General features: G+C 45.8%; 1 protein-coding gene across 2 annotated transcripts in view; it reads left to right on the forward strand.

Annotated features, from left to right (window-relative positions):
* STAT1 (signal transducer and activator of transcription 1) overlaps positions 1-24792 on the forward strand; it is a 37050-nt gene extending 12258 nt beyond the window's left edge. For both annotated transcript variants that reach the window (XM_031678037.2, XM_072961580.1), the window contains exons 8-25: positions 295-386; positions 602-753; positions 2966-3124; positions 4738-4830; positions 6341-6400; positions 8904-8933; positions 9030-9123; positions 10268-10309; positions 11564-11647; positions 12098-12196; positions 13318-13453; positions 14827-14876; positions 15584-15678; positions 16429-16574; positions 18077-18262; positions 18648-18723; positions 19643-19745; positions 23636-24792. In XM_031678037.2, coding sequence (XP_031533897.1) covers positions 295-386; positions 602-753; positions 2966-3124; positions 4738-4830; positions 6341-6400; positions 8904-8933; positions 9030-9123; positions 10268-10309; positions 11564-11647; positions 12098-12196; positions 13318-13453; positions 14827-14876; positions 15584-15678; positions 16429-16574; positions 18077-18262; positions 18648-18723; positions 19643-19745; positions 23636-23650 — 1712 coding nt within the window. In that variant the 3' untranslated portion in view covers positions 23651-24792. The remainder of the gene's footprint in view (positions 1-294; positions 387-601; positions 754-2965; positions 3125-4737; positions 4831-6340; positions 6401-8903; positions 8934-9029; positions 9124-10267; positions 10310-11563; positions 11648-12097; positions 12197-13317; positions 13454-14826; positions 14877-15583; positions 15679-16428; positions 16575-18076; positions 18263-18647; positions 18724-19642; positions 19746-23635) is intronic.
* Positions 24793-24892: the final 100 nt, after the last annotated feature.

Here is a 24892-nt window from a genome sequence, read left to right on the forward strand (position 1 = left end):
ATTTGAATTTCATCACTTATATTCATTTAGGTAATATTCTGACGGTGTCTTAAGAACCAGACAGTACCATTTACATGAGTCACTGAAAGCAAGTACTTTGTTTCAGTGTGTCCAGGTTTTGTGCGTAGGACATTTTTCTTGTTTTGTTTAATAATGACTAAAGAGGGACCAACTTTGACCTATCTCCAGACAGCATTTGGACCATATTTCTCCTAAATGTTTGTGAGCCTTAGCTTTAGTTGGTTTTGTCTTCTTTTACATGTGTATTTATCTATTGTCTCTCCCAATTCACAGAACATGAAACCAATGGTGTGGCAAAGAATGATCAGAAACAGGAACAGATGTTACTCCAGAAGATGTATTTAATGCTTGACAGTAAGAGAAAGGTAGTGATTCACTTCCCAGGGCAACATGTTGCTTTTGCCATGGACTGTAAATAATGGACTCGAAATTTAGAACAGAGGAAAAGTTATTTTTGTAACCACCTGGCTTACAGCCCCAGTTGAGATGAAAGAATATTTGCTTTCCTTAAAAAAAAATCTTCTAAAATTCAGTGATTAAAGATGAGTTTATTTCACTTTGTTTCTTTCTCTCCTTTTAGGAAGTAGTTCACAAAATAATAGAGTTGTTGAATGGCACCGAACTTACTCAGAAAGCCCTGATTAATGATGAACTGGTGGAATGGAAGCAGAGACAGCAGAGTGCCTGTATTGGGGGACCCCCCAACGCCTGCCTCGATCAGCTGCAGAACTGGTGAGATTCTCCAAAGCAGAAAATTGGCAGCCGACTCGCTAACCGTGTAAACTCATAGCGTGCACCTTCCTGCTGTGTTAGTGAAACAGATCCTGTCGAAAGTTTGGTTTAGACTTTGACGTAGTCCAGCCGCTTCTTGCCCTGGAGACACTGACTTGAAAAGCACAGTGTTAATCACGCCAGGTTGAGCCACATCCTGCTTGGTTTGGAGCCCTCCTCTCCTGCTATACGTGTGCTGTGGGATGTGTCGTTTGACTGTGCCAGCACACCAGTGCCATGGTCATCACACAACACATTTAACAGCTAAGTCCCAGTGTTTATTAAAAACAAAAGAGCTTGAGGCATTTTCCAGGCTTATATGAAATAATAGTTGGTGGGCCATTCATTCAGTCATCCATCTAGTAAATTCACCTGTTAAACACTGTGTGTCAGGCACTGGGCAAGGGCCTGGGGACACAAGGTGAATGATTCTTCGTGGTCGCCAGTAAGGAGCTCTCAGTGTGGAGGCGGGAGATGGACGTGGTAATGACTGTTCAGTGAAAGGTTTCCAGGGCTCTGACAGGGTCCGCCTAGAGCTCATGGAGGATGAGGAAAGAGTCATAGGAAAGATTAGAGAGAGGAAGTGGGCCTGACTCGGGAGTGAGCAGCCATACTTCTTGTAGACCAGAGAGGGGAAGAGCGTGGGAGGAGGGGCCGGCACAGGCAGGGGCCCTCAGTCCTCACACTGGGGGCTAATGAGTCAGGTGCCAGGAGGGCGAGAGGCTGGAGCTGCTCCTGCAGCTCCCCACACCTAGCTGGGAACTCTGGGACTACCAGGTGGGCACTGGTGAGCCAGGCGGGTTTTTTTTTTTTTACCTAAGTGGAGCTTCATTTCTCAGATTTCTGACTGAGAAGGGTCACTCTGGCAGCAGTCTGAGGACAGACTGGAGACAGAAAGGCCAGGTGGCCTGCCCTGAGGGTGTACACGCATAGTTCCCGGGAGGCCTGCAGAGCCGAGGGAGGAAGCGCGCTGAGGGGGGTGCAAAGGTAGAGTCAGTCCGCAGGAGGGGTGGTGGCCTGGAACAGAAAGGCCCAAGGACCAGAGAGCTTATGAGATAGATTACTTTCTGGATTGCTGTTTTTGTAATTCACAATTAATATTCAGCCACTTGTTTTTGTTTCTGAATTGCCAGTCCATATCCCAAATTTCTTGTAGGTGGGAACAGAGCTCCCCAGCCTGGTGTGCCCCCATGTGCCTTGTGAGACACTGGCCTCTGAGGCCTGGCGGGGCCTCCAGCTGGCTGGGGTCCCCTAGTGGTCACTTGAGGCCACAAGGAACCCCTTCCAGGGACATGAATGCCCTCTGGTGTCCCCAGCTGTGCTGTACAAGGAGTATCGCACTCTTGTGTGCCGTGGCCTGAGCGAAGTTGGGAATCACTAGGTTAGAATCCGTCTAGAGCTCACCCACCTGCCTTTATCCTGCCTCTCACTTCATGGCCAAGGGCGGTGCTCAGTGCTTTGAACTTTCCAAGGAGTGAAACCACCGAGTGAAGATGTTTTTCCCTGGGGAGAAGGTTTTCTTCTGTCATTGCTCCAGGCGAGTTAAACAGCACTTCCACAGGCCAGCTGGGCTCAGAGGTGGCACCACCGTTGGTGGTTTACTATCAGGACGGAGGAACCTGAATGCAGTCTCTGGGTGTCCTCCTTGGTTTATATACGTATTTTTTTGAGTGTCTTGATTGCACATCCTGCCTTCTCCTTCCCGTGCAGGGGGAGAGTGACCTTGTTCCCGGCGCTCTCCTGCTCCTCCCCACCACGTGTCACTGCCCAGGGCCCCTCGCTGCCTCCACATCACCTCTGATGTCCCCTGCCTCCGCCCTCTTTGCCTTGTCCCTTTAAGTCCCAGTTATCTTACAGCTCAGTTGAAGTCACAGATCTCCCAGAAGCCCTGGCCCACACCCACCTCTCTTTGGTGCCTCTCATTTGTGTGCAGAGGTTTTTTACTTGGGCTGTAATCATTCAGTGCACAGTAGTTTTTTTTTTTTTCCCTCCCAAATAACAACTCGTTACACCAGGAGAAGGTTTGCTCCCTGCTTCTCCCTGCAGCGCCGGCTGGGCGGATAACCTCGTGTGCCGCCTGTAAAGACCACGTGTTGGTTTCTGTGGTTCTCTTCAATCCGGGCTGCCTGGGGATGGCCTCTGATGCAGAACCCCGTGGCTTGTGCCTTCCCAGGTTCACCATAGTTGCGGAGAGTCTGCAGCAGGTTCGTCAGCAGCTGAAGAAGCTGGAGGAACTGGAGCAGAAATATACCTACGAACATGACCCTATCACGAAAAACAAACAAGCGTTGTGGGACCGCACCTTCAGCCTCTTCCAGCAGCTCATTCAGAGGTAACTTGAGGGAGATGTTTTTGCACCTTTTGCAGTGATTTGCAAGGAAAATTTTATGGTAATTCCGGTAACGTAGAAGGGTTGAGTAGGTTATGTGAATTTTTTTATGGCGTCCCTGAATCAGGTCTTCCTGAATCCCTTGTTGATGCCAATGGCCCGTCGTTCTTATGACCACCTAGGCTGGTAACCAGTGTCCTCCCGCAGCCGGTCTGTAACGAGACCTGTCTGACCTCTTGATATTTGTCCTCATTCCTGTTCTGTGGTCTCGTCACGTTTCAAACTGTGAAATCCTCTCTGCTGAACTCTTAGTCTCCTAAATGGTCCCTCACTCGGCCCTATGACCCTGCACTGTCCCAGAGCAGAGTTCAGTCTGGCTTCTCATCACTTGCTAATCTGAGGGGAGCCCTTAAGCCAGACTCCCAAGCGCCACCTCCACAGCCCGGCCCTCAGCTGCCACTCCAGAATTAGCTTCTCCATGTGCCCCATTTCCAGGCAGACTTGACCTCATGCGCACTCTGGTCATTGCTTCTCCAGGCCGCTCTGTACAGTGTTTCCTCGGCCTCAGAGCCTTCTCTGGAACCTCTTTTCAAAACTGCATGTCCTGAACATTTCAGCTTATGTCTCATCATGAAGTCTCAGAGTTCCCAGGCAGATGCTGCCTCCCTTTCAGATCTCCATGGTTCATTCTTTATCCTTCCCTCATTCTGGATTTTCTTACATAGTTGTCTGTGTGTTTCTGTTATCTTTGTTGTAAAGTGGAAAGTCGTAGTAGACAGAGATGTACCTTTGTCATTTTCTTCCCCCACCAGGGCCTTATGCAGTGCCTCACCCATGGGGAGGTGTTGCAGACATGCATAGTAGATAGTAGATAAATAAATGGTGCTGAGTAGAAGAATAGAGTTCATATTGCAATTTTTTAAAATGCTAACTTGACATAATAAAAGTGTCTTTTGTTCCCTGTGGCTAATGTCCAAACAGGAATGTCTGGATGATGGATTTTGAAATAAAGAATATTTACTTGGGTTGGGAATGCAAATTTTATTCTTTTTTTAAATTGAAAATTAATGTTTTGAAATGTTTGTTGGATAGTAAATACCACTAAATTTTACTAGATGAAGAGCAACTTTCCAAAGGATGTTAAAATATCAATTTCAAATTACGGTGATAAGCAGTGTGGGTACATGGTTCATTTTCAACTGTAGTAAAATTTATTTTTGTTTTGTTGTTTTTATTTTTATTTTTAAGTTGACATATTGACGTGTAGCATATTAGTTTCAGACGTACAGCATTATGATTTGACATTTGTATATGTTGTAAAGACCAAAGTCTAATTAGCAAACTTGACTCTTAATGCAGATTTGTAAATGAACAGAATCCAACTCAGGGTTTTCATTGTTGAAGAGCATCACAGGTCACTGCAATTACTCTGATTTTGCTGAGCGCAAGTTAGATGTGGGGATTTCTTTACTGACTTATTCATCCAACTCATTAGACTCTTTCAAACTGGTTTTTAGCTTGTGCCCTTTAACCCCCTCTCCTCTGTCGGGAAAATAACTTTTTACTGCGTCAACATTCATGGAAATGCTGATTTGCTCTTGGCTGGGAATTTACAGCTCCTTTGTGGTGGAAAGGCAGCCTTGCATGCCCACTCATCCTCAGAGGCCACTGGTCTTGAAGACTGGAGTACAGTTTACTGTGAAGCTGAGGTAAGAAAGAGAAGGTGTAGCCCCTACACCTCCTACCGCGAAGGATGTTTGCACCAACTTCCTTTCACAGCACTGTTAGGCAGGGTGCTTTAGCGGTCATTCTGCAGTAGGCATTTTAATATGAATTCTTATTTAGAATATCTAAGAGTGTCTTTTCTATTCAAACTAGAAATAGAACAGATATGTGTATATACACACACAGATACCTGATTTTCTTCCAGTTGTAAATGTAATGAACGTTTACTGTCAAAAGAAGTTCAAAATTACAGTGCTGCATGTAGTTGAGAGTAGAAGTTCCCTGCGCCTTTTCCCCTCATACCCTGAGCTGCACGTGTCCCCCGGAACTGTACACAGTGTGTTGTGGATGTGGACTCATGAGGGGAACGTTTTTCTGGTGAGTGTGTTCATAGCTTTCATCAGAGTCTCAGAGCCGTGTGTGATCTCAGCATCCATAGACCGCCATGGTACGCAGCCTAATGTCAGTCCTCCTAGGATTTTGTCCATGTCTGCACAGATACAGAAATGAATACATTGTGTTTACATGTACATAGTTTGTTTCTGCATAGACACACACAAATATATGCGACCCACAATATTTCATTTTTAAAAACTAAGGTTCTGCTGTCTCTGGTGTTTGGCAGCCCGTTTCTCTCCTTGATAAATTGTAGGAGTGTTTCCACGTGAGAACATACGGCTTTACTCTCTTCTGTTGCGTGGGCTACATTCATTTAACTATTCCTCTACTGATGAGCCGCTGGACTCTGAAGAGCTGGACTTGCCTCCGGAGTTGGCCCTAGTCCTTTATTCCGAGATGCTGCTGTGTTAGGTTCACGGTGCTGCTTCCTGGCTGCTGGTGTTCCAGCACCACACTGAAGCATCCGTGGGTCCTAGAACTCACAGCTGGCAGGGCTGGGGCTCGAAGTCTAATCCCATCACCTGCTTCAGTAAACGGAGCCGGCTAGTGGGGGGCTCCTGCCCAAAGTCTTCAGCTCATCGGAGCAGAGGCACATCTGCATCTCAGCCCAGGTCTCCTTCCTTCCATCTTTCCATACCGCCCTGAAGCAATTATAGATGTGAACCTCCTTCTCCCCAGTTATGGGTAGTAATTTTCATTTTGTCCGAATAGGACAAGCATTAAGTACAAGTTTTAGTAGAAAGTAATGTTCACTATGTTTTACCTATAGAACTGGCCCAAAATAGAAATTTTGATAAAACCCAGCGTTGGCGAGGCTGTGTAGGAAAGCAGGTACCCTCACTAACGTTTGGTGGGAATGTAAAATCAGCACTGCTCTCTTTCAGAATTTAATGTTGTAGTTTTGTCCTGGTAATTTCATAGCTAGGAATTTATCCTACAAATACATTTTAAAAAAAATCCAAGTAGACATACAAGGATGTCAGTTCCATTGTTTGTAGTAACCAAAAACTGGATGGGATGAGGGTTATTGAAATGGTTGTTGATAGAGAATTGTCATAGTTTTTAAAAGTAACAATGACTTATTTTTCTTTTCAGACTGTTGGTGAAATTGCAAGAGCTGAATTATAATTTGAAGGTCAAAGTCCTATTTGATAAGTAAGATATCTTTATTATCTAAGATATAAGTACTATTGAAATGCTGGTTTTGTTATCCAAACATGGGCTGATACACGGGGTCTGTTTGTAAGTGATCCCAGCAAATTTAAATCAGTACCTCCTGCTCAGGATGTTGGGAGCTTCCCCTAGAGCTAGTATCAAGATGCCTGTGCATTTTTAGGCAATAAATGAACCAAAGAATGAGTGCATTTTATGCATATGTTTTTTTAATGATCAAGTCTTCAGGTAGCTACCACCCCTCCTCCTAGGCCAGCCCCAGAGGAGGGGCTCTTGATCAGACTCAGTCTGAGGATCCTCCAGGTGCTGTGAGTTTGTGGCCAGTGTGGGGATGTTTCTGGTGTGAAGCTGATGGCATTTTGGGGGCCTGTGTGGAGCCTGCCAGCTTCATGCTTGTCTCTTCAGTAGGGACCCAGGAGTGGGCAGAGTCTCTTGTGGGGTCTAAATGGAGCAAGCTCATCCTGTTTTGTCCTTAGACCCTGGACCTGGACTAGCAGTGACCCAGCCACTTACATTAAGGAACAAGATGGGTTAGCTCTCGACATTCCCCTTAATGTATTTAATGCTTTCGTTGGTGTGTGTAACATACCAGTTTACTAAGTTTCAAAACCATTTATGATAATCCAGGTCATTTTCCTCTGGCTTTTTGTCTCTTTCCATTCCTATAACTGTATTCTTCTTAGTAGCATAGTCGGTGGCTTTGTCTTTCCTGCTATCATCCTTGGTTTCTCTGTGTATCAGTTATCTTTGCTGCATAACAAATCTCCCCAAAATTTAGTGGCTTAAAAGTCAAAAACGTATTATTTTACTCTGTGGGCTGTGGGCGGTCCTTCTGGTCTGGGCTGCCTTGCTTGTCACTGAGTGGTCTAGCATAGCCTCCTTACAAATCTGAGGTCTCAGCTGGGATAACTGGGCCCTTCTCAAGGGGGCTCTCAGAGAATCTGGCCTGGGCTTTCTCATGTGACAACAGCGTTCCAAGTGGGTAAGAGCAGCAGTGTGCTGGGCCTGGGAGCCCAGACTTGGAACTTGCACAGCTCCACGTCCCTCCATTGTGGTGGTAAAAGCAAGTCAGAGTCCCCTGAGATTCAAGGGACAGGGAAATAAATACCTTCTGTCTCTTGAAGACAGAGCTGCAGAGGGTTTGTGGCCACTGCAATTTACCACACTCTGCTTAACTCAGTCTCTCAGTTTGTTCTTGCTCTTTTGTCTTTTCTGTCCCACTTTTGAGTTTTCTTCTTAGCTTTAACAAGGTAGCTTTGTATCACACTGTTCCTTTTATTGTAAGTTCTCTCTTTTTTTTTTTTGCACAACAGTGTGGATATATTTAATGCTACTGAACTGTACATTTAAGATGGCTAAAATCATAAATTTTATGTTATGTATGTTTTACCACAATTTAAAAAAAATGAGATGCCACACTGGAGAAACTCAAATTGAAGGACATTCTGTAAAATACCAGAGCAGTGCTCCTCAAAACTGTCAGGAACTTCAAAGACAAGGAACATGTGAGAAACTGTTACAGACCAGAGGAGGCTGGGGTGATACAAAAAACAAATGTAATGTGGGGTCCTGGGACCAGACAAGGATGCTGTGGGGAGGCGATGAAGTCCAAATGAAGTGTCAAGGTAGCCGAAAGTTACATACCAGTGCTGGCTTCTTGGTCATGACAAAGGTTCCATGGTTATAAAGTGTAAATTCTTTTTTTTTTCTTTTTCTATACGGGAAAATCGGTCACTCTCATAGCTAACAGTGATTGTCTTTCACAAAACCTTGAACTTCTCACTGAGATAGAAAAGGAAGCTAACTCATTTACTGTGAGTGTGCTAACAATCTCTAACCTTCTCCTGTGCCTAACAGATGCATTATTTGTCCAGAACATGACAAAGTTATCACTGAATTTATAAAAAATGCAAGGTCTCTCGGGATTTTAACCTCAGATTTAAAACTTCAGCTTGACAGTTTCCCCAAGTAATTGACTTTTCAGGTATTTCCCTGAAAGTACTAAAACTAACAGAACAAAAATGAGGATCGAGCTATCACTTTAGAAGGTCCTCTGAGTTCTGTCCCTGCAGAGCGAGCAGTGCTGTCTACTGAATCCCTGGTGCTTAGCACGGCGCCTGCACGGAGTGAGCAACTGCTCAGGAAATAGTGGTACCTGAGGCTTCCGTCTGCTGAGGATGTGCTCTGTGCTCCTAACCCACCCACTCATTTACTCCTCTCAGTAACCCGTGAGGTTGGTGCTGTTAGCACGATGTGCAGATGAGAAGTGTGAGGCCCACATGGTTGATTTGCCCAAGGTCACTCAGCAGTACTTGGCAGCGCCGGTGTGGCTGGTGGAGGGAGAGCGTGAGTGAGGGAACGGGCTGAAAACCCATAGCTACAGATTTGATGTTGATCTTACACACCGACTTTTATTATTTTTGTCAAAGCTCATTCCAAATTTTAAATGCACATATGTGTTATATATTCCTTTTTTATTTTGCAGAGATGTAAATGAGAGAAATACAGTAAAAGGGTATGTGAAGTCCTTTGTACCATATTTTACTATCTTCTTTCTTTGCGTGTTTAATAGTTCCAAGCATTTTACATACTTCTGCCCTGTGTTGTCTAGATTTAGAAAGTTCAACATTCTGGGCACTCACACGAAGGTGATGAACATGGAGGAGTCCACCAATGGAAGTCTGGCGGCAGAATTCCGGCACCTGGTAGGGAGACCGGCTCCCCCTTCTTTGTTACACCTGGTCTCTCAGGACTTGCTCTACGGTAGAGTGGCGCCTTGCGCACTGTGTGATGTGGGGGGGACCCCCAGGAGAAGAGTTACTAGAGTTTGCGGCTGGTGGCTTGGGGAATGTTCATTCTTCCTCCTTATCCCAGGACTGTTCCCTGTGTGCTCTGCCAAGCTCTCTCTTCCAGAGATACCTTCTTTGGGGAACAGTGAACTCAGTAAAATACTCCATGAACCAGTGTGCACATAAGTTACCTGTATGTGGTTCCTCCAGGACTTGCTCTAGACTCTGGCAGTTTCTCAAGAGGTTGTTACCGCTCCACATCCTGACCATTCCTTCTCACCCCTCCAAGAGTGGCAGACCCCAGGGAGCTCTCAGCCCCTTCTTTACCTCCTCCTTCCTGGCATCTTGCCCACAACCGCTGGGTCTAGCGCTTGTCTCCAGAGGAGTAGGGCCCGGGCACCAGGCAGCAGAAATCAGCAGAGGGGTTTTCAGTGGGTGGTGCCTTCTTGCCTGCCTCCAAGAAGACCCTGGGGTGGCCAGTTGTTCTGCAGATGTGTGTTGGGGGCCCTGTGTGCTCCCTGTTCAAGGCACCCTTTTTGCTGGCAACATCTTGTGAGTCAGCAAACTCACAGTTAGGAAGCTTGACCTTGTGCAAGAGCCTCGGTCCAACTCAGGAGTCGGAGGGTGTCCAGAGCTGCTCTCAGGGCTCCACGTTGCTCCCTTAAAGCCTCAGGAATCAAAGTCCTTCTAAGAACAGTCTTTGAGGGCTGGAGTCACTGGACCTAGCCTGGGAGACTCTGCTGGGGGAAGTGGGAGACAGAGGAGCTGTGCCCTGAGTCTGGGGAGCCTGATGGGGGATATGGTTCAGGAAAAGCTGCGAGATAGCGTTCCCTGGGATCCTGCTGAGCCCGCCGCCGTGTCCGCCTGGCGTCAGGCGTCAGGCTGCTGGGGAGAGGCGCTCTGCTTGTGAACCCACACAAGGGTCGCTTCATCTCGTGATCTGCATTCTGAGAATATTTTGCCTCCTTCATTCTAAGTCCTGACTTTGGTTTGATCTGTAGATGAAAATAGCAACTTGATGATTATTGCGCTGTGTACTAAGATCCTTTCTTTTTTGTAGCAACTGAAAGAACAGAAAAATGCCGGTGCCAGAACTAATGAGGTGAGTCTCTGTCGCGATTGGTCTCTGACTAGCAGGCCTGCCCAGTGAGGTTGGCTCAGTGGCCTGGTAGCCCTGGTGGCTGGAGACACCTCACAGAGGGGTTCAGACCCAGCAGGGAAGAGCAGCGAACGAGCTGTGGGACGTGGCGTATCTGTGGTAACGGTGAAACACTCTGCTAGTGCTTTGTGGTTGGCAAATGATTTTACATGCGGATTTACTGGCCCCTCACAGCCCAGTGGTGAGCTTTTGTGTTACATTTCACAGGTGAGGAAATTAAATCACAAGAAGTTTGCGGGATTTAGCTAGGGGTGCGTGGGAAGTTACTGTCAGAAGTGCAACTAGAGGCCAGTTTCATGACTGCCCTGCCGGAAGCAGTTTGTGCAGAGAGGCAACATGTGCCCTGCCATTGCATCCCCTGCTCAGTGTCATCATCCTTCCATCAGTTTCCTTTTTACAGCCGGATCCTTGAAGAGTTACTGTTTACGATGAGCAGAGGACAAAATGCCTGGAGTTGCCTTGGTTTGGAACAGTTTTTGTCCTTTGTGCCTATATAGCAGGCTGTCCTTCACCACCTCGGCCAGCAGAGGTCGTGCGGGGCAGCGCCAGGACAAGCCGAGCAGCCCTGGTTTGGATTGTTGCTGTGTTTGTGGCCTCCCAGGACTTGTTTCCTCTCCTGTAAGTGGGGATGGGAGCCACACCTCTCTGGTTCTGAGTTGTTGTGATGCTCGTGTGAAATACTATGTTTGAAGGCACTTTGAACACTGTAACACTTCTGCCCAAACCAAGGCACTTTATGACCTGCCAGGCTTATGCAAATCAGCCCTTCCAGTAGATAATCACACCTGGAACACGTGTGCACGTCCACCCCACCCCCCCACCTCCCCACCCCCGTCTGCCTCAGGTGTGCAGCTCTTGCCGGGCAGGGCAGTGCTGGGCAGAGGGGGCTGAGGATCAGGAGGCTGTAGGTCAGGAATAAGCCCAGCAGACGTTGCTGTTTCCCTGTCGACATTTCTGCACCTTCATCCATAGCCCTTGCCAAAGTATCAGAAATTCTGTCTTTGAGAGAACGCTGAGATCCTCAGAATAATTGCATCTAAAATAGGTTACCGGAAACTGGAATCATCTTCTGAATTGCAGCTAGTTGGGCCCATGCTTTCTGCAGCCTGTTGCAAAACATGCTTAGGAGGCTCTTCAGAGCTGCAGGATCCGTGGATGAGTCACCATATTCCTTCTGTTTCCCTTTTCTCTTTCAAGGGTCCTCTCATCGTTACTGAAGAGCTTCACTCCCTCAGTTTTGAAACCCAGCTGTGCCAGCCTGGTTTGGTCATTGACCTTGAGGTAAGACTTAACCTGTTCCAGACGTGGAGAACTTTACTTTTACTTTAAACTGTTACATGTATTTTTATTTCTCAATTTTTATTTTAGACATATTTACCTAATTGCTAAAAAAGGTGATTTTCTTTTTTCAGCCAATACTATCTTGACATTGATTTAATGGTTCAGGAAGCTAGAGAACTGAATGGAATTTCAGATACTACAAGCTAAATGTTCCGGTTGAGGTGTCCTGTTTTAATTTTTTATATGAAGCATTAAAGCTTATTTCTTAACTGAAAAGGTATATCAAAGATAAGCTACGAAGAAAAGAACGTAACTTTACATTTTCAGTTTTCAAGCGTAAAATATATGCAGATGTACAGAGAGTCCCTTGCTTAGCTGTGAGGCTGCATGGTGGTCTGAAGGTGATGTTCCTGTGATTCGGATGACTTCAAAGTCTCTGTCATCTTGTAGACGACCTCCCTGCCTGTCGTGGTGATCTCCAACGTCAGCCAGCTCCCGAGCGGCTGGGCCTCCATCCTGTGGTACAACATGCTGGTGGCAGAACCCAGGGTATGGAAAACACATCTCCTTTCATCCCACGGGTTAACCAGAGACTGCAGGTTCTAGCTTCTGCATGTCGGGAAGAGCCCCTGAGGGCTGGGTGTTGAGGGAGAAGTGACCTAACTTGAGTGGCCTTGCTGAGGGACTGCGGAAATGCGAAGCGTGTGTTTGTGTTAGAAATGAGAATTAGGATCTTCCTTTCATGTGAATAAGCTCAGGCAACAGACGATTTCATGTAACGTTTATTGTGAAGGAGGTCCTTTACTGTTATTCTTTTTAAAAAATGGGTACATCTGCTAAACAAGCATGCTCCTGTCTTAGAGTGTGTGTACTCACGGTCGGTTAATTACAGTCGATTCTCGTTATTTGCTGTGTTTACATTCTTTAAAGTCACTGTGAACACTGAGTTAGTGAATACTGAACCATTACACCTAGGGGTTAGGTTCCTGTGAGCCTCTGATCCACATCCTTTGCATCAGCTGATCAATACATAGCCTTGTTTATGTGTGTTTCTGTTTAAAGATCCCTTACCTAATATATTTATTTTATTAACATTGTAACTCACGGCCAACAGCATTTTACTCACACCTGAAAAGAGCTTCTATATATAGCACATGCATCCTCTCCATAAGGCACTTAGAAGCACCAGACAGCACTTCAACACTACACTTGGGGGGAATTTTAAAAATGAAATCACCAACCAGGAGACACACAAAAATGCAAAAAAAAAAAAAAGCAAACCCATGGCACTAAAAAGACCTCAAAAAAGACACTCATATAGTATGAGAGCTGAAACAGGAAGGCAGAGCATAACTTTGACCTTAACTGGAAATATACATGTCAGGCAACTCAAGTTTTCACTGCTCTGTGCATGGGTGTGTCCACAGATGACTGCATATCTACCATGAGTACTGATTTTGAGGTTGAAGTAAATTTTAGTGAGTAGATGACTTCACAAATGTGAATCTGCAAATAATGAGAATCAACTGTATTTCTCTTCTTACACTGTGAAAACTTCTGTGTGTCACAGAGACTAGAACTGAACCTTGGCACAGACCTCATGTGTCAGTGTCCAGCTTGTGACTGATGGCTTTCCAGTAGCCCTTAGCTTCTGGGTGTTTTCTCTCTAGAATCTGTCCTTCTTCCTGAACCCACCTTGTGCACGATGGTCTCAGCTTTCAGAGGTGCTGAGCTGGCAGTTTTCTTCTGTCACCAAAAGAGGTCTCAATGTGGACCAGCTGAACATGCTGGGAGAGAAACTTCTTGGTATGAGCACATTAATTTTTTATGTATCTAAAAGTTGAAATTTATAAAAATATCTTGACTTGTTCCTTTCCCCCCTTTGCTCTCTGTTTTGCTCAAGGTTGGAGAGTGTTAAAATCTGTTGGATTTTCCATCTGCCGTTTATTATAGCTAAGTGCGAATTATGCCTCACCTTAGAAGAAGATAGAGACCTCATAAAAGATTTAAATGGATCATTTCTCCATTATCTCATATTAACATTTCTGAGCAGGATTCCTAAGGAAAAGATTTTTGAATTATGCAAGATATATTACTTGTGGCTAAAATAAGTTCCTTTTGAGAAAGATGAAGTCTTATTAATCTTGGGGAGAAAAAAGTAAGCCCCAACATGGTAAAAGTAAGGCCGTGGGCCTCTCACTGCACAGCATACACCCAAGTCTCTTACATCAGGTGGTCCAGGGAGAAGGAGACACTGTCCACATCAGGAGGGTGCCTGTGACCAGCAGTTTGCCTGATGGGCAGGGTCCAGGTCATGATAGAGAATTTCCTTTCAGGAGCTAACATCATGGATTTTACTAGTCTTCCACACTGAGCAAATCTAAGACCTGCTGGTCCCAAAGTCAGATCTTCAGTGAATGGGAATGTCTGAACTATTTCTTTAAGAATCCATGGGCACCTTTTTCCAGTTTTACCTTCTGTATAGCACACTGCATGAACTGCAAACACCCGCAGGCTTTTCCTAACCAAACGGCCTTCTCTTGGCCAGACGCCTGTCACAGTGGGGGTCTTGTGCTCTTTCGTAAAAATGTAGATCACCTTACTCCATTCCCTTATTTGGTGAGAATTAAGACAGGTGTCTCTCCGGCCTGGAATGGCTTACTTGTGGTTCTCTGCGAAGGGAGATGGTGGCTCACCACCTCTTAACGGCCTTGGCCACTTCAATTTGTGTAGCTGCGAACCCCTAGTATCCCTTCCCCTCTCTCATTTCTCCCACTTGGCTTTTGCTTTGCATCAGCCTGCCTGAATCCATGTCCTGATTGGAGGAGGGCTGAGGGAAGTGCCTAATCAATGTCTAAAATAAGCTTGTAAAGTCAATTGTCAGTTGAACAGATCACCTAGGGGTGATCTTGGTCTTAGTTTGAACATGGGAGAAACCTCCGTAGGGTCACTGGGAGAGGAGACTGCTAAGGAGGGAGAGGGAGGCAGTGGGAAATGATGCAGCACAGGGAGGGACCAAACTGAGGCCTCTCCCGAGAGTGCAAGTCATTAGCATCAGTGAATCTGAGACTGTCAGCCCTGTACGTGCAACCTTCCCTTGTGGAGTGTTGGCCAGCCATCCAGCCAGAGCTTCAGAATCAACGTCCATTTCCTGAGAAAGCTTGTTTTTGTTTGTTTAGGTCCCAGTGCGGGCCCCGACGGTCTCATCCCGTGGACGCGGTTCTGTAAGGTGGGTGCTGTCTGGGCTTTGTACTGAGTTCTTCCCGCTCTCCGGAGGTGGCCGTGTTTCTCGCCGCGGTGCTGACTGCACTGTGTGCTGACTTTGGCCTGTTCCTCTCGCCCACGGAGCCCCGAGGGCAAGCTGTTTACTTTCCTCCGAGAAGGCTAGTCTCCAAGTGTGAGTCTGACAGGAAGCACCTGCCTGTGTGATAACATTCTCTCGTATCTGAAGCCAGTCTTGTGTTTGCCCACGCCGGCCCCTGGCCTGGTGGCGTTTCAGTCCCAGCCCCAAGTTGTGCGTGCTGTGTGCCGGGGCGACCGGCCTGTGGGGCCACGCCAGCCTCGCCGAGCCTGCTCAGGCAGCGGGGCCGGCCGTGGGGAGCAGTCAGACCCCCGGGGTCACCAGACAGTGCTGACAGGCTTGCACTACCGGGTTTTACCAGCACGAAAGCAGGCAGCTTGTGTTCCGTGATTCACCCTGGAGGTCATTCCCTGGCTGGGTCGCTACTGTTTGGAAAGGGAAGCAGAGCCCGGCTCAGGAAACGGAGAGCTTGGTGTCTGAGCACTGATAAGAGCGGACAGACTGCTCTTGAGGGAGCAGGGCTAGCTTTGGCAGCTGGACAGTCTTTGCAAACTAAAATCTGATGGGGGGAGGAGGCGTACACATCACTATTTAGGATTTCTTGGTTCCTAATGTGTGCATTTGTATACTTGCAGGAAAATATAAATGATAAAAATTTTCCTTTCTGGCTTTGGATCGAAAGCATCCTTGAACTCATTAAAAAACACCTGCTCTCTCTCTGGAATGATGGGTAAGGGCTGCTGAGAGTTGTTTATTTTTTTGATAGATGTATTTTTGAAACATATGTTGAGCACATGCTCCCTTACTGCAAGGCTGGCCTGACCCAGACAGACTTCATTATTTGGTAAGACTTGTGTGCGTCTCACAGAAACAGGTGCTTATAGGCTGTCCCTTCAGAGATTCATGATAGTGGGCCCTGATAAGATTAAACTTACAGTTTCGTAGTATATGTACATGCATTTTTAAAGCTAAATTAAAAAACCCTGAGTGTCATTCATGCATCCAACAACAATTTCTTGAGCACCTACTTTATTGCCGCCAAGAAAGGAGGAAAAAACTTTCTTAACTTGGTAAACTGTTTCTCTCTTATTCCCAGGATTAGTTGATGTTTCAGAAGTCTAGAACATGAAAATAGATTGTCTGAGCCTTCTTCTTCACTGTAAAGGATGCATAAATTCAGACATTTTTATGACCTTTGAAATCATCAAGTGAAAATGAAAGGCCCATTAATCCAGCGAATATTTATTGATGATCAGTAGCATCCTGCTGGCACCATGTTAATGAGCTTTTCTGGGGACTTCAGCATATATATGTATGAGTGAAACGCTTCCTGAAGTGTCAGTTAGATAGATTTTAAAGCATCTAATGTAGTCAATACATTTTTCTCTGGTGTTCTTTTGCCACGTTGCAGTCATCTTGATTTGTAAGTTAACATGAACATGACAGTCATGACTGAACGTCAGTCCTTTTCCACATCCAGGTGGATCGTGGGCTTTATCAGCAAGGAGCGAGAGCGGGCGCTGCTGAAGGACCAGCAGCCGGGGACGTTCCTGCTGCGGTTCAGTGAGAGCTGCCGGGAAGGGGCCATCACGTTCACGTGGGTGGAGCGGTCCCAGAATGGAGGCGGTAAGCCAGGGCACCTCTACACACACTGATTCAGGACATGAAAGTCCTTTATCGCTGCAGATCAGCTCACAGAGATAGTGAGATTTGACATAAAACTGCAGCCCAGGTACTTACCTCCAACTGAGCCTCCCAGATAGGCTCTGATACATTAACATGAATATTTGGGATGCACTGCCTGCAGTATACTGTGTAAATGACGGTTTTTAAAAGACAAGGCCAAATTCTTTCCCTTTTGTCAGGTTGGTTACTTGTAGATGAAGGATGAGTCGGTATGACCGGCAACTGGTTCGTAGGAAATCCGTCGTGCACAGGTGTGAGCTTCCAGACCCATGGAGGGGAGTCCCACAAGGATGTGCAGAGATGAGGGCAGGCTTTGTGAGCGGGGTCCTTGGACTGGGTGCAGCCCTCCACCTGCCTTCACGTAGGGCAGATGCATGTCTGTCTGGGTTATAGTTTGGGTTTCTGTTTAACCAAGTGCATCCATGGCAAGACAATTCTGAAAACCTTATCCCTTATGAGACAGGTTTCTGAGGGTGAGGCTGAACAGCAGAGATGAGAAAATGATAAAGCCAAACTGGTTACTTTTCCCTGTTGCTTCTAGTTTGCTCTGTTTGAAGGATTGGAGGGAAAATGAATTTGTTCAATGACTTATGCTTTCAGTGGGAAGATGCAAAAAGATGGGAGACTTTTCTAGTTCTATTTATTTTCTTTTTCTGGTAAAAAAAAAAGGGGGGGCCAGGATTAGAGCCCCCTTTTCTTCTTCTCCCTGGCAGTTCTTTCCTGCACTTGCTGAGAGGTGGAGCTGGCAAACTGGGCCCACGTGCAAACCACTGGCAGCTGAGAAGTTTAAGGGGGCAGCACCGGCTACAACGCTTTAGTCCGAAATTCTAGGGCAGGGTCCCCAGAGCACCGGACAGCAGCCTCTGGAGTATCTGTCCCCAAAAGTGAGACCCTGGATCTGCTAGGAAGCAGGATTCAAATGGAGTCTGGGACTAAGACCAGGAGTAAATTTAAACTGGTGTTTTATGTTCAGGATTAGAGAAAGAGATAGCAAAGTGTCTTTTCTGTTGTTTAAAAAATTGCTTTCCGTGTATTGTCATCATTTATTTTCATTTTTCTGTGTGAGAAGAAAAACAAAGTGAGCTTATCTTCTAGTAACTTAATCTGTGGCTTGAGCCAATGACCTAGTTAGTAATTAGCTATTTTAAAGGTGGTTATTTAATACATTTCTTTTGGCCAGATTTACAAATCTAAGTAAAGAATGACAGTTGCAGTATTATTGAGAGTAATGACTGCCTTTATTTTTCCTGTTTTGAAGAAAAGACTATAATTTGTTTACAAGTAAAGCAGGCTGCTCTCTGTGCTGTAACTCCTAGGTTGTGGTTCGCTCTTACCAGGTTCTGTCAAGTCCAGAAGCTCTGCAATGTTTGCAGTGTTTTGTTTCTCGCCTCCATTGTTTTCGGGATAGTCTGTGGGACTCACTGTGCTTTCCTTCTTTCTAGAACCCTACTTCCACGCGGTTGAACCGTACACAAAGAAAGAACTTTCTGCTGTTACCTTCCCTGATATTATCCGCAATTACAAGGTCATGGCTGCTGAAAATATTCCAGAGAATCCTCTGAAGTATCTGTATCCCAATATTGATAAAGACCATGCCTTTGGAAAGTACTACTCCAGGCCAAAGGAAGGTACGTGGGCCAGCGGGCCCCCATGGCCCTGATGGCAGTGGCACAGCCCAGTCGTTGCTGCGGTCGCATTCTTGTTCCATCGTTGTCCAGAGGTTTGCAGGAGGCAGGGTTTAATGCCACACGCTGTATGTCTACACGCAGATATAACTTCCGTAGGACTTGAAGCCTCTGAAAGAGAACCCTTTGATTAAGCTTGGGTTCTGTGCCAAATGCCCCTCCCCTTTTCTTCTGATTGTTTCTGCATTCACGCCACAACTCCAGGTGACCCAGGCAGGGGGGCTGACCTGACTGCCAGGAAAGGCAGTACAGTCTTGATCAAAGACAAAGCTGGTTTTCTTGTGTCATTTCTTCTCACGGGATGTACACACGATGTGTTTGCTTCTAGCCCCAGAACCTATGGAACTTGATGGCCCCAAAGGAACAGGATACATCAAGACGGAGCTGATCTCTGTGTCTGAAGTGTAAGTGAACAGAGAAGAGTGCCATGTTTAAAGGCCCCACATCAGCCGCGCTCCCGGCTGGGGCCTGTTGAAGATGCTCGTTCTTTGCTTTTCCGTGGTAATGGCTGCAGCCGCCGTCACAGCTGGACTTGCTGGAAGGATCCTAATTAGAGACCCCGGTGCCACCGCCAGTCAGCGTTTTACTGCCTTTATTGAAAAACAAGAAAAACCCCCAAAACCCCCCAAAATCCAAAAAAAACCCAAAGTTGTATTTAAGGTATCTAAGTTCTCCCCAAACTGATACTTTGAAAACGTGTAAATAAAATGAACAAAAATTGATCAGAGTGGGAAAGTAGTTCTTTTTGATCTAGAAGAGGCCAGAGTAATGATTGAGATACATTTTTTTTCCACTTTCTTTGATTTTGTTGTTTCATTTTGTAAAAGGTAGAAAAAAAAATTGGAAAAGTCAATGTCAGTTATTTGGCCAGCAGCACTGTCTTAGGGTGAATGGATGTAGCCTTCATGTAAAAACACTCTGGAGCAGCTTTATCTGCATACACACCTCAAGGTAGGGATGAGGGACTCCCCAGACATTTCTCTGCTGCTTCTCGGGCCAGGGTCAGCCTCCAGGTGTTGTCATCGCAGGTGACGTGCTGCAAACTCTCGCACCCAGGTTTACACAGTCAGAAGCAGCCCAGGGTACAGACTGGCTGTTCTTGCTCACGTCTCTGGAGTCCAGTGTGTTTCCCAAGGGACTGGGCTGGGGACGTGAACCTCTGTGATCTGTGTTTTTTCAAATGTATTTTACGAGTGTACACACTTACCTGAAGTCAAAATCTGAAGTGATGCCTCAGTCACAGGTCAAAGATGAAATGACTGTTTGCACCCCTGCTTTCATAGTGTAGATGATAATATTTCCTGTTTCTTTCTCCCGTTTTAGTCACCCTTCTCGACTTCAGACCACAGACAACCTTCTCCCCATGTCTCCCGAGGAGTTTGACGAGGTGTCTCGGATCGTGGGCTCTGTAGAATTCGACACCATGGTGAGTAGAACGCGGGGCTGCTCGCAGCGCCAGCTGAGCATCTGCTCTCCGAAGCAGGGGGGCGCCTGGCAGACCTGGGCGGCTGCTGGCTGTTGGAAGGAGCCGCTCACGGAGCCCAGAAGGGTGATTTTTAGATTAGCTGTGACAGCTGGAGCTGGCTGTGTTTAAACAAGCTACATCATCACCAGGATTTGTAATCCTGGCATTCAGCACCTTCCAAAAAATAATGACATTTCAAATATTTGAAAATGCCCCCTCTGCCTTTGAAAGTTGTTCTTGTAGAAATCTCATATATTGAGGAACTAAGATTTCACTGGTAAGGAAACATTTTCCTTTGGCCTGTTGTCCTCGTGCTGTGTCTGGGTGAAGAGGTGTTATTTTTAGGAAGGAAGGAGGCTAATGCTCGGTAGTTACAATCACTGTAAAGACTTGGCCAGTCACAGTGAAACACTTTCACCTGCTTTGTGTTGGAGACCTAACTTGTACCGCCAGCACCTGGAGCTGTGAAGGGCTTGCCAAGAGTAAAAAGTTCAAGGAGTGAAACAGATAATGAGTGTCTTCATAGGAATGGGGACAGGGTTGAAAGAGCACATCTTCCTTTGGGAGAATATTTTTCAGTACGTCAAATGGTATCATTTGCCTTCAAAGCAAAATCTTCCCTCTTACAGATTTTTCTTTGATTGGCTGGATTTTTGCTGTTGCTAATTAATTTTAAGCTCTTTTCCATAAGAAGCTCTTCCCATTTTTAAAAATTTGTTTAATGTTTTTAAAAAAGAAAAAACCTTTCTGAGTCATGACTGGCCTTTCTTCATCACCGTGTACGCGGTGCCTGGCGCAGACGGTGCACACGGTCATGAGGGGGACAGGCGGGGAGGGCGAGGATGGGGGCAGAGGGCACCGCTCTTCTGACATTTGGGGTCACACATCCCTGCGTTCAGGGAATGCATTTGTGTGGCATCACTAATGTCTGCTTAGAGTCAAGTTTCTGGTGTGTAACCCTTCTCTGCATCCTTGTTCCTCACCTGAAGAAGAACAGGCTAAAATTTAGAGACTGTGCTTTCTTACACCTTCCTCATTGTTGTGGCTGAAAAAATCACTTAGAAAAATGCTTAGGTAGTGTCATAGCAAAACAGCTCAGTGCCTGTGGGCAAGTGAAAAATGAACCTTCTGCCTTTGTAAGGTTGCATTCTCCCAGCTCTGCTCTAAAGTGCTTTGTAAGCCTGACATTAAAATGGAATAAATGTTAAGCTCTATTCTGAAAATGTAAGATAGATGGACGGAACCAGACAAGGGGAGTGGCCTTCTATGCCTCCTTTGTTGTTCCTGAGCAAGTTACATCCTCATCATGATCACCACCACCATTAATAGGTGACACCTTTAAAGCACCTACTGTGTGCCAGGGATTCCATGAGTAGTAACTTGGTCCTCACAACCTTCTGAGTTAGGTATTACTGTTGTTCCCACTTGGTGGATGTGGAAAAAGAGACTCCTCAAAGCTACGAAACTTGACTAAGTTCAAGTGGATAGAAAATGAGGGAACGAATATTTGAATCCACCTGGGGTGTCTCTAGAGTGCATGCCCTCGTCCACTCTCCTGGGGTGCCTCCCACAGAAAGCTGGTCTCCGGTTCATCAAGGCCTGCACCCCAGAGAAGCTGCTTGCACTTGACTGAGTATGTGTTATTCTGGTTTATTAAGATGAAGGCAGTGTCACCTTCGGGTAAGAGGCCTGTGTTTGGGATTTGGAAACCAGAGCTCCAGCTCTGTCATTACCGTCATTCCCTGTGACCTTGACAAGCTAAGATGGATTAGCGCCTTCCATCTGTGCAGCAGTGTGACTCTCTCCCTGTGCTCGCGGAGCGATACTGGGAGAGCAGCCTGGTTACTCTAAATAAATGCCCGGAAATGGTTTTGTGGCTCTGGATCCCCCGTCCCCCGGAGCCATCCATTCCATTCCAGGTGATTTCATTCGTTTCATTTGTAGAATAAATCTATTTTACACACACGCACATGCACACACACACAAATCTCCAGATGAAGCCCGGAGAAGAATTAAGGGCTAAAGCAGGCTGTAATGTAGGCACAGCCCTGGTTAGACAGAAAAAAAGTTGTATTAGTCTCCAAATGGGGTGGACTCCTCCTTGCCTGTCTCAAATTATCCTCAACCTTGGCCCTGATTTCCTTTCAGCATCCACTCTTGAAGTTAGGGCGTATGCTCTGAAACAGACCTTTCATGGAGCTGGCTGTTTCAGCCGCGTCTGGAGTTTGCAGGCTCCGGCCGGGGTGGGGGCGTGGGGCACCAGGCTGAGGTGGGGCGCTGCCTCGGGAGCAGGAGGACCGCAGGCTCCTGAGAGACAGAGCACCAGTGTTCACTGTAGCTGACTCCAGTATTTATTTAGTCTGGATTTCCTGTGTAGTCAGCTTTCCTCTGGGACTACATGAGAACCAGTCTGCTCTCCTACAGGCCTCTGGGCAAAGCTGATGATTATAGTAGGAACATTTATTAACTGTCTGCTATTTCCCATCTCCTATACTAGCTATTCTACATCTGGTGTCTGATTTAGTCCTTTCAGTAAATGTGTCTGCTCGGGACTGTTAGCCTTCTCTGACTAGAGGAGGATTTAGAGATTGGGATTTAGAAAGGTTAAGTATGTCTTGATCACACAGCTCGTAAGAGACGGTGACAGGATTTGAACCTGAGTTTGTGTGCTCTCTCTTGCTCTCTCTCTTTCACTCCCCACTGCCCCACTAAAGAGGGTGATCTCTAAAGAGACCATCATTTTTACATATTTTCACTGTCAGCCAGATTGAAACAAGGGCAAAACCTTCATTGTACTTTTTTAATCCAAAATATTTTCCTAAAAGCCTACTATGTACCACCAGCCACTATTGAGTACTTGGGATTAAAAAAAAAAATGACTCGGTTCTCAAGAGACTTGTAGCTGTGTTGCAGTTGGTATCTGGGGGCTGGGTGAATCTCAACTGTGGGGCTGGCCCACGTATCGTAGAATGTGTGGCAGCATCCCTGACCTCTGCTCACTAGATGCTAGGATCACCCCCCACACACACACCCAGGCATGACAATCAAAAACATCTTCATTTTTGGACAGTCACACCTGGTCAGGAGCCCCTGATGTTTTTTGCTTTTTTTTTTTTTTTTTTTTTTTTTGGTGTAGGGGAGATTATTAGGTCTATTTATTTATTATGAGTTTTTGTTTGTTTTTTAATGCAGGTCCTGGGGGGTGAACTCAGGACCTCATGCACGCTAAGGGTGAACCACCTGAGCTATGCCCTCCCCCCCGGGAGCACCTGATCTTGAGATAGGAAGGTGGCGTCAGGCTGGTGTCCTTTGGAGGCTATTCACTGCCTCCAAGGGACCCTGTTCCAGGCAACTGGGCAGGAGTCACTGCTGAGGGAGGTGGAGGGGTTCCTAATTATTCTGCGTCTCTAGCCTGTACCTGAAACACATTCATTTATTATTCGTATTGAGTGGCCTTTAAGGAAAATTCGTCATTTCCCCCACATCCGTCTCCCTCTGGCGTGCAGTTCAGCATTGCCTCACCCTTGTTTTGTATGAGCGGATTTGCCACGTTGCTCTGTCCCCAGACTTGCATAACAGCAAAAAGCTTTATGCAGCCTGGATGAATTCACAGAGTTAAGCCAGCAGGCTGCAGAGTAATAATCCATCAGCTTAGGTGATATAAAAGGTCTCGCTTAGTCCAGGAGAAAGGACAGTGCGTGCTGAAGGCCCTCTAATTCCAGAGTTGTTTTTTGCTGTGGGACGTTGTCTTTCTACTCCTCCACGGTAGAACACACAAGTAATGTTGAATATGTGAGTCTGCATTTCACAAGATCAGTGTATAAACGTAACCACATTTTATCTTTTTACAGATGAATGCAGTATAGAGCATGAACTTTTCTCATCTTCTCTGGCGACATTTTTCCTTCCCACCTGTGATTCCCTCCTGCTACTCTGTTCCTTCACATCCTGTATTTCTAGGGAAATGAAAGAAAGGCCAACAAATTCGCTGCAACCTGTTGTTAGCAAATGGATTTTTCCCTAATTCAGAAACATCTGTTACCCTGAAGGGCTTCATGCATCTTTTTGAAGGTAAAATTGAGAGGCCCTCTCCACAGAGTGGGTTTTACAAATGAAAAACATCCAGATACACCAGAAACACCAGGATAGAGTGAGAGTCCTCTGGGAAAGGTGAGAAGTTTTGCAGCATCCAGCAAATGCCACAGAGTCAGTGCCCAGTTGTTCCAGGTGGTGGTCACACGGTTATGTAGGCAACTTCTAGATGCAGGATTGGAGTATTTCTGTTCTGGAGAATTCTTATTTGTTCTCTCTGCTTTAAATATGGCTGGAAGTTTTCCAGGGGTTTACCTATGAAATAGTACAAAGTTAAGCTTATATAGAATTATATCCCTTCTTTATCAAAGGTAGCCATCCTGTATCTGGGCAGGGGATAGGAGTTGCATTCTTTATTTTATTGTGTCTTCCACACTGGCCATTGGAAGCAGAAGACAAATTCTCACTCTTGGGAGAGTTAGCTTTTCTGTCTGTTATGGCTTTTTGATGCTGGCTAATATCAATAGAAGGAAGTAAACTTTCTTAATTCATGAGTAGTGTTTTCCGTTTAAACTTTAATATCCAAAGGTGAATGTATTCTGCCTTCATCAGTGGTCACTAGTAAATGAGATTGTCTCCACAGTTCTGTCAAGGGAGCCAGATTAGTAAGAGCTCTTTGAAGGCAAATCCTGTTATTTTTCAAAAAGTTGAAATTAATCATAGATATAGACAGACTCAGAAATTTAATGCATGTTTTTTAAATGGGTTCACTTTATTGTTATTCACTGGTATTTAGTCTTAGTCATAAAACTGTCAAGTTGAGGAGAAAAAAGAGTAACTGACAAATCATTAAAACCAGAAATTATGAGAATCAAATAGTTTGAAAACTCATCCTATGTAACCATGTTAAGAATTGCATATTTTTCACTGATAAATGTGTTTCTCTCACAAATACACTGCAAATGGTTCCACTGTGCTTTTTCTCTCTTGTGCTTTTTCTAGACCCTTTTTTGGACTGGATGTTGTTTGTGAAGTGTGTTGTGTTACTTCCCTCCTCCCTTCATTAGTGCGGACAT

This window comes from Vicugna pacos, chromosome 5 (assembly GCF_048564905.1).
Source record: "Vicugna pacos chromosome 5, VicPac4, whole genome shotgun sequence".
NCBI classification, from domain to species: domain Eukaryota; kingdom Metazoa; phylum Chordata; class Mammalia; order Artiodactyla; family Camelidae; genus Vicugna; species Vicugna pacos.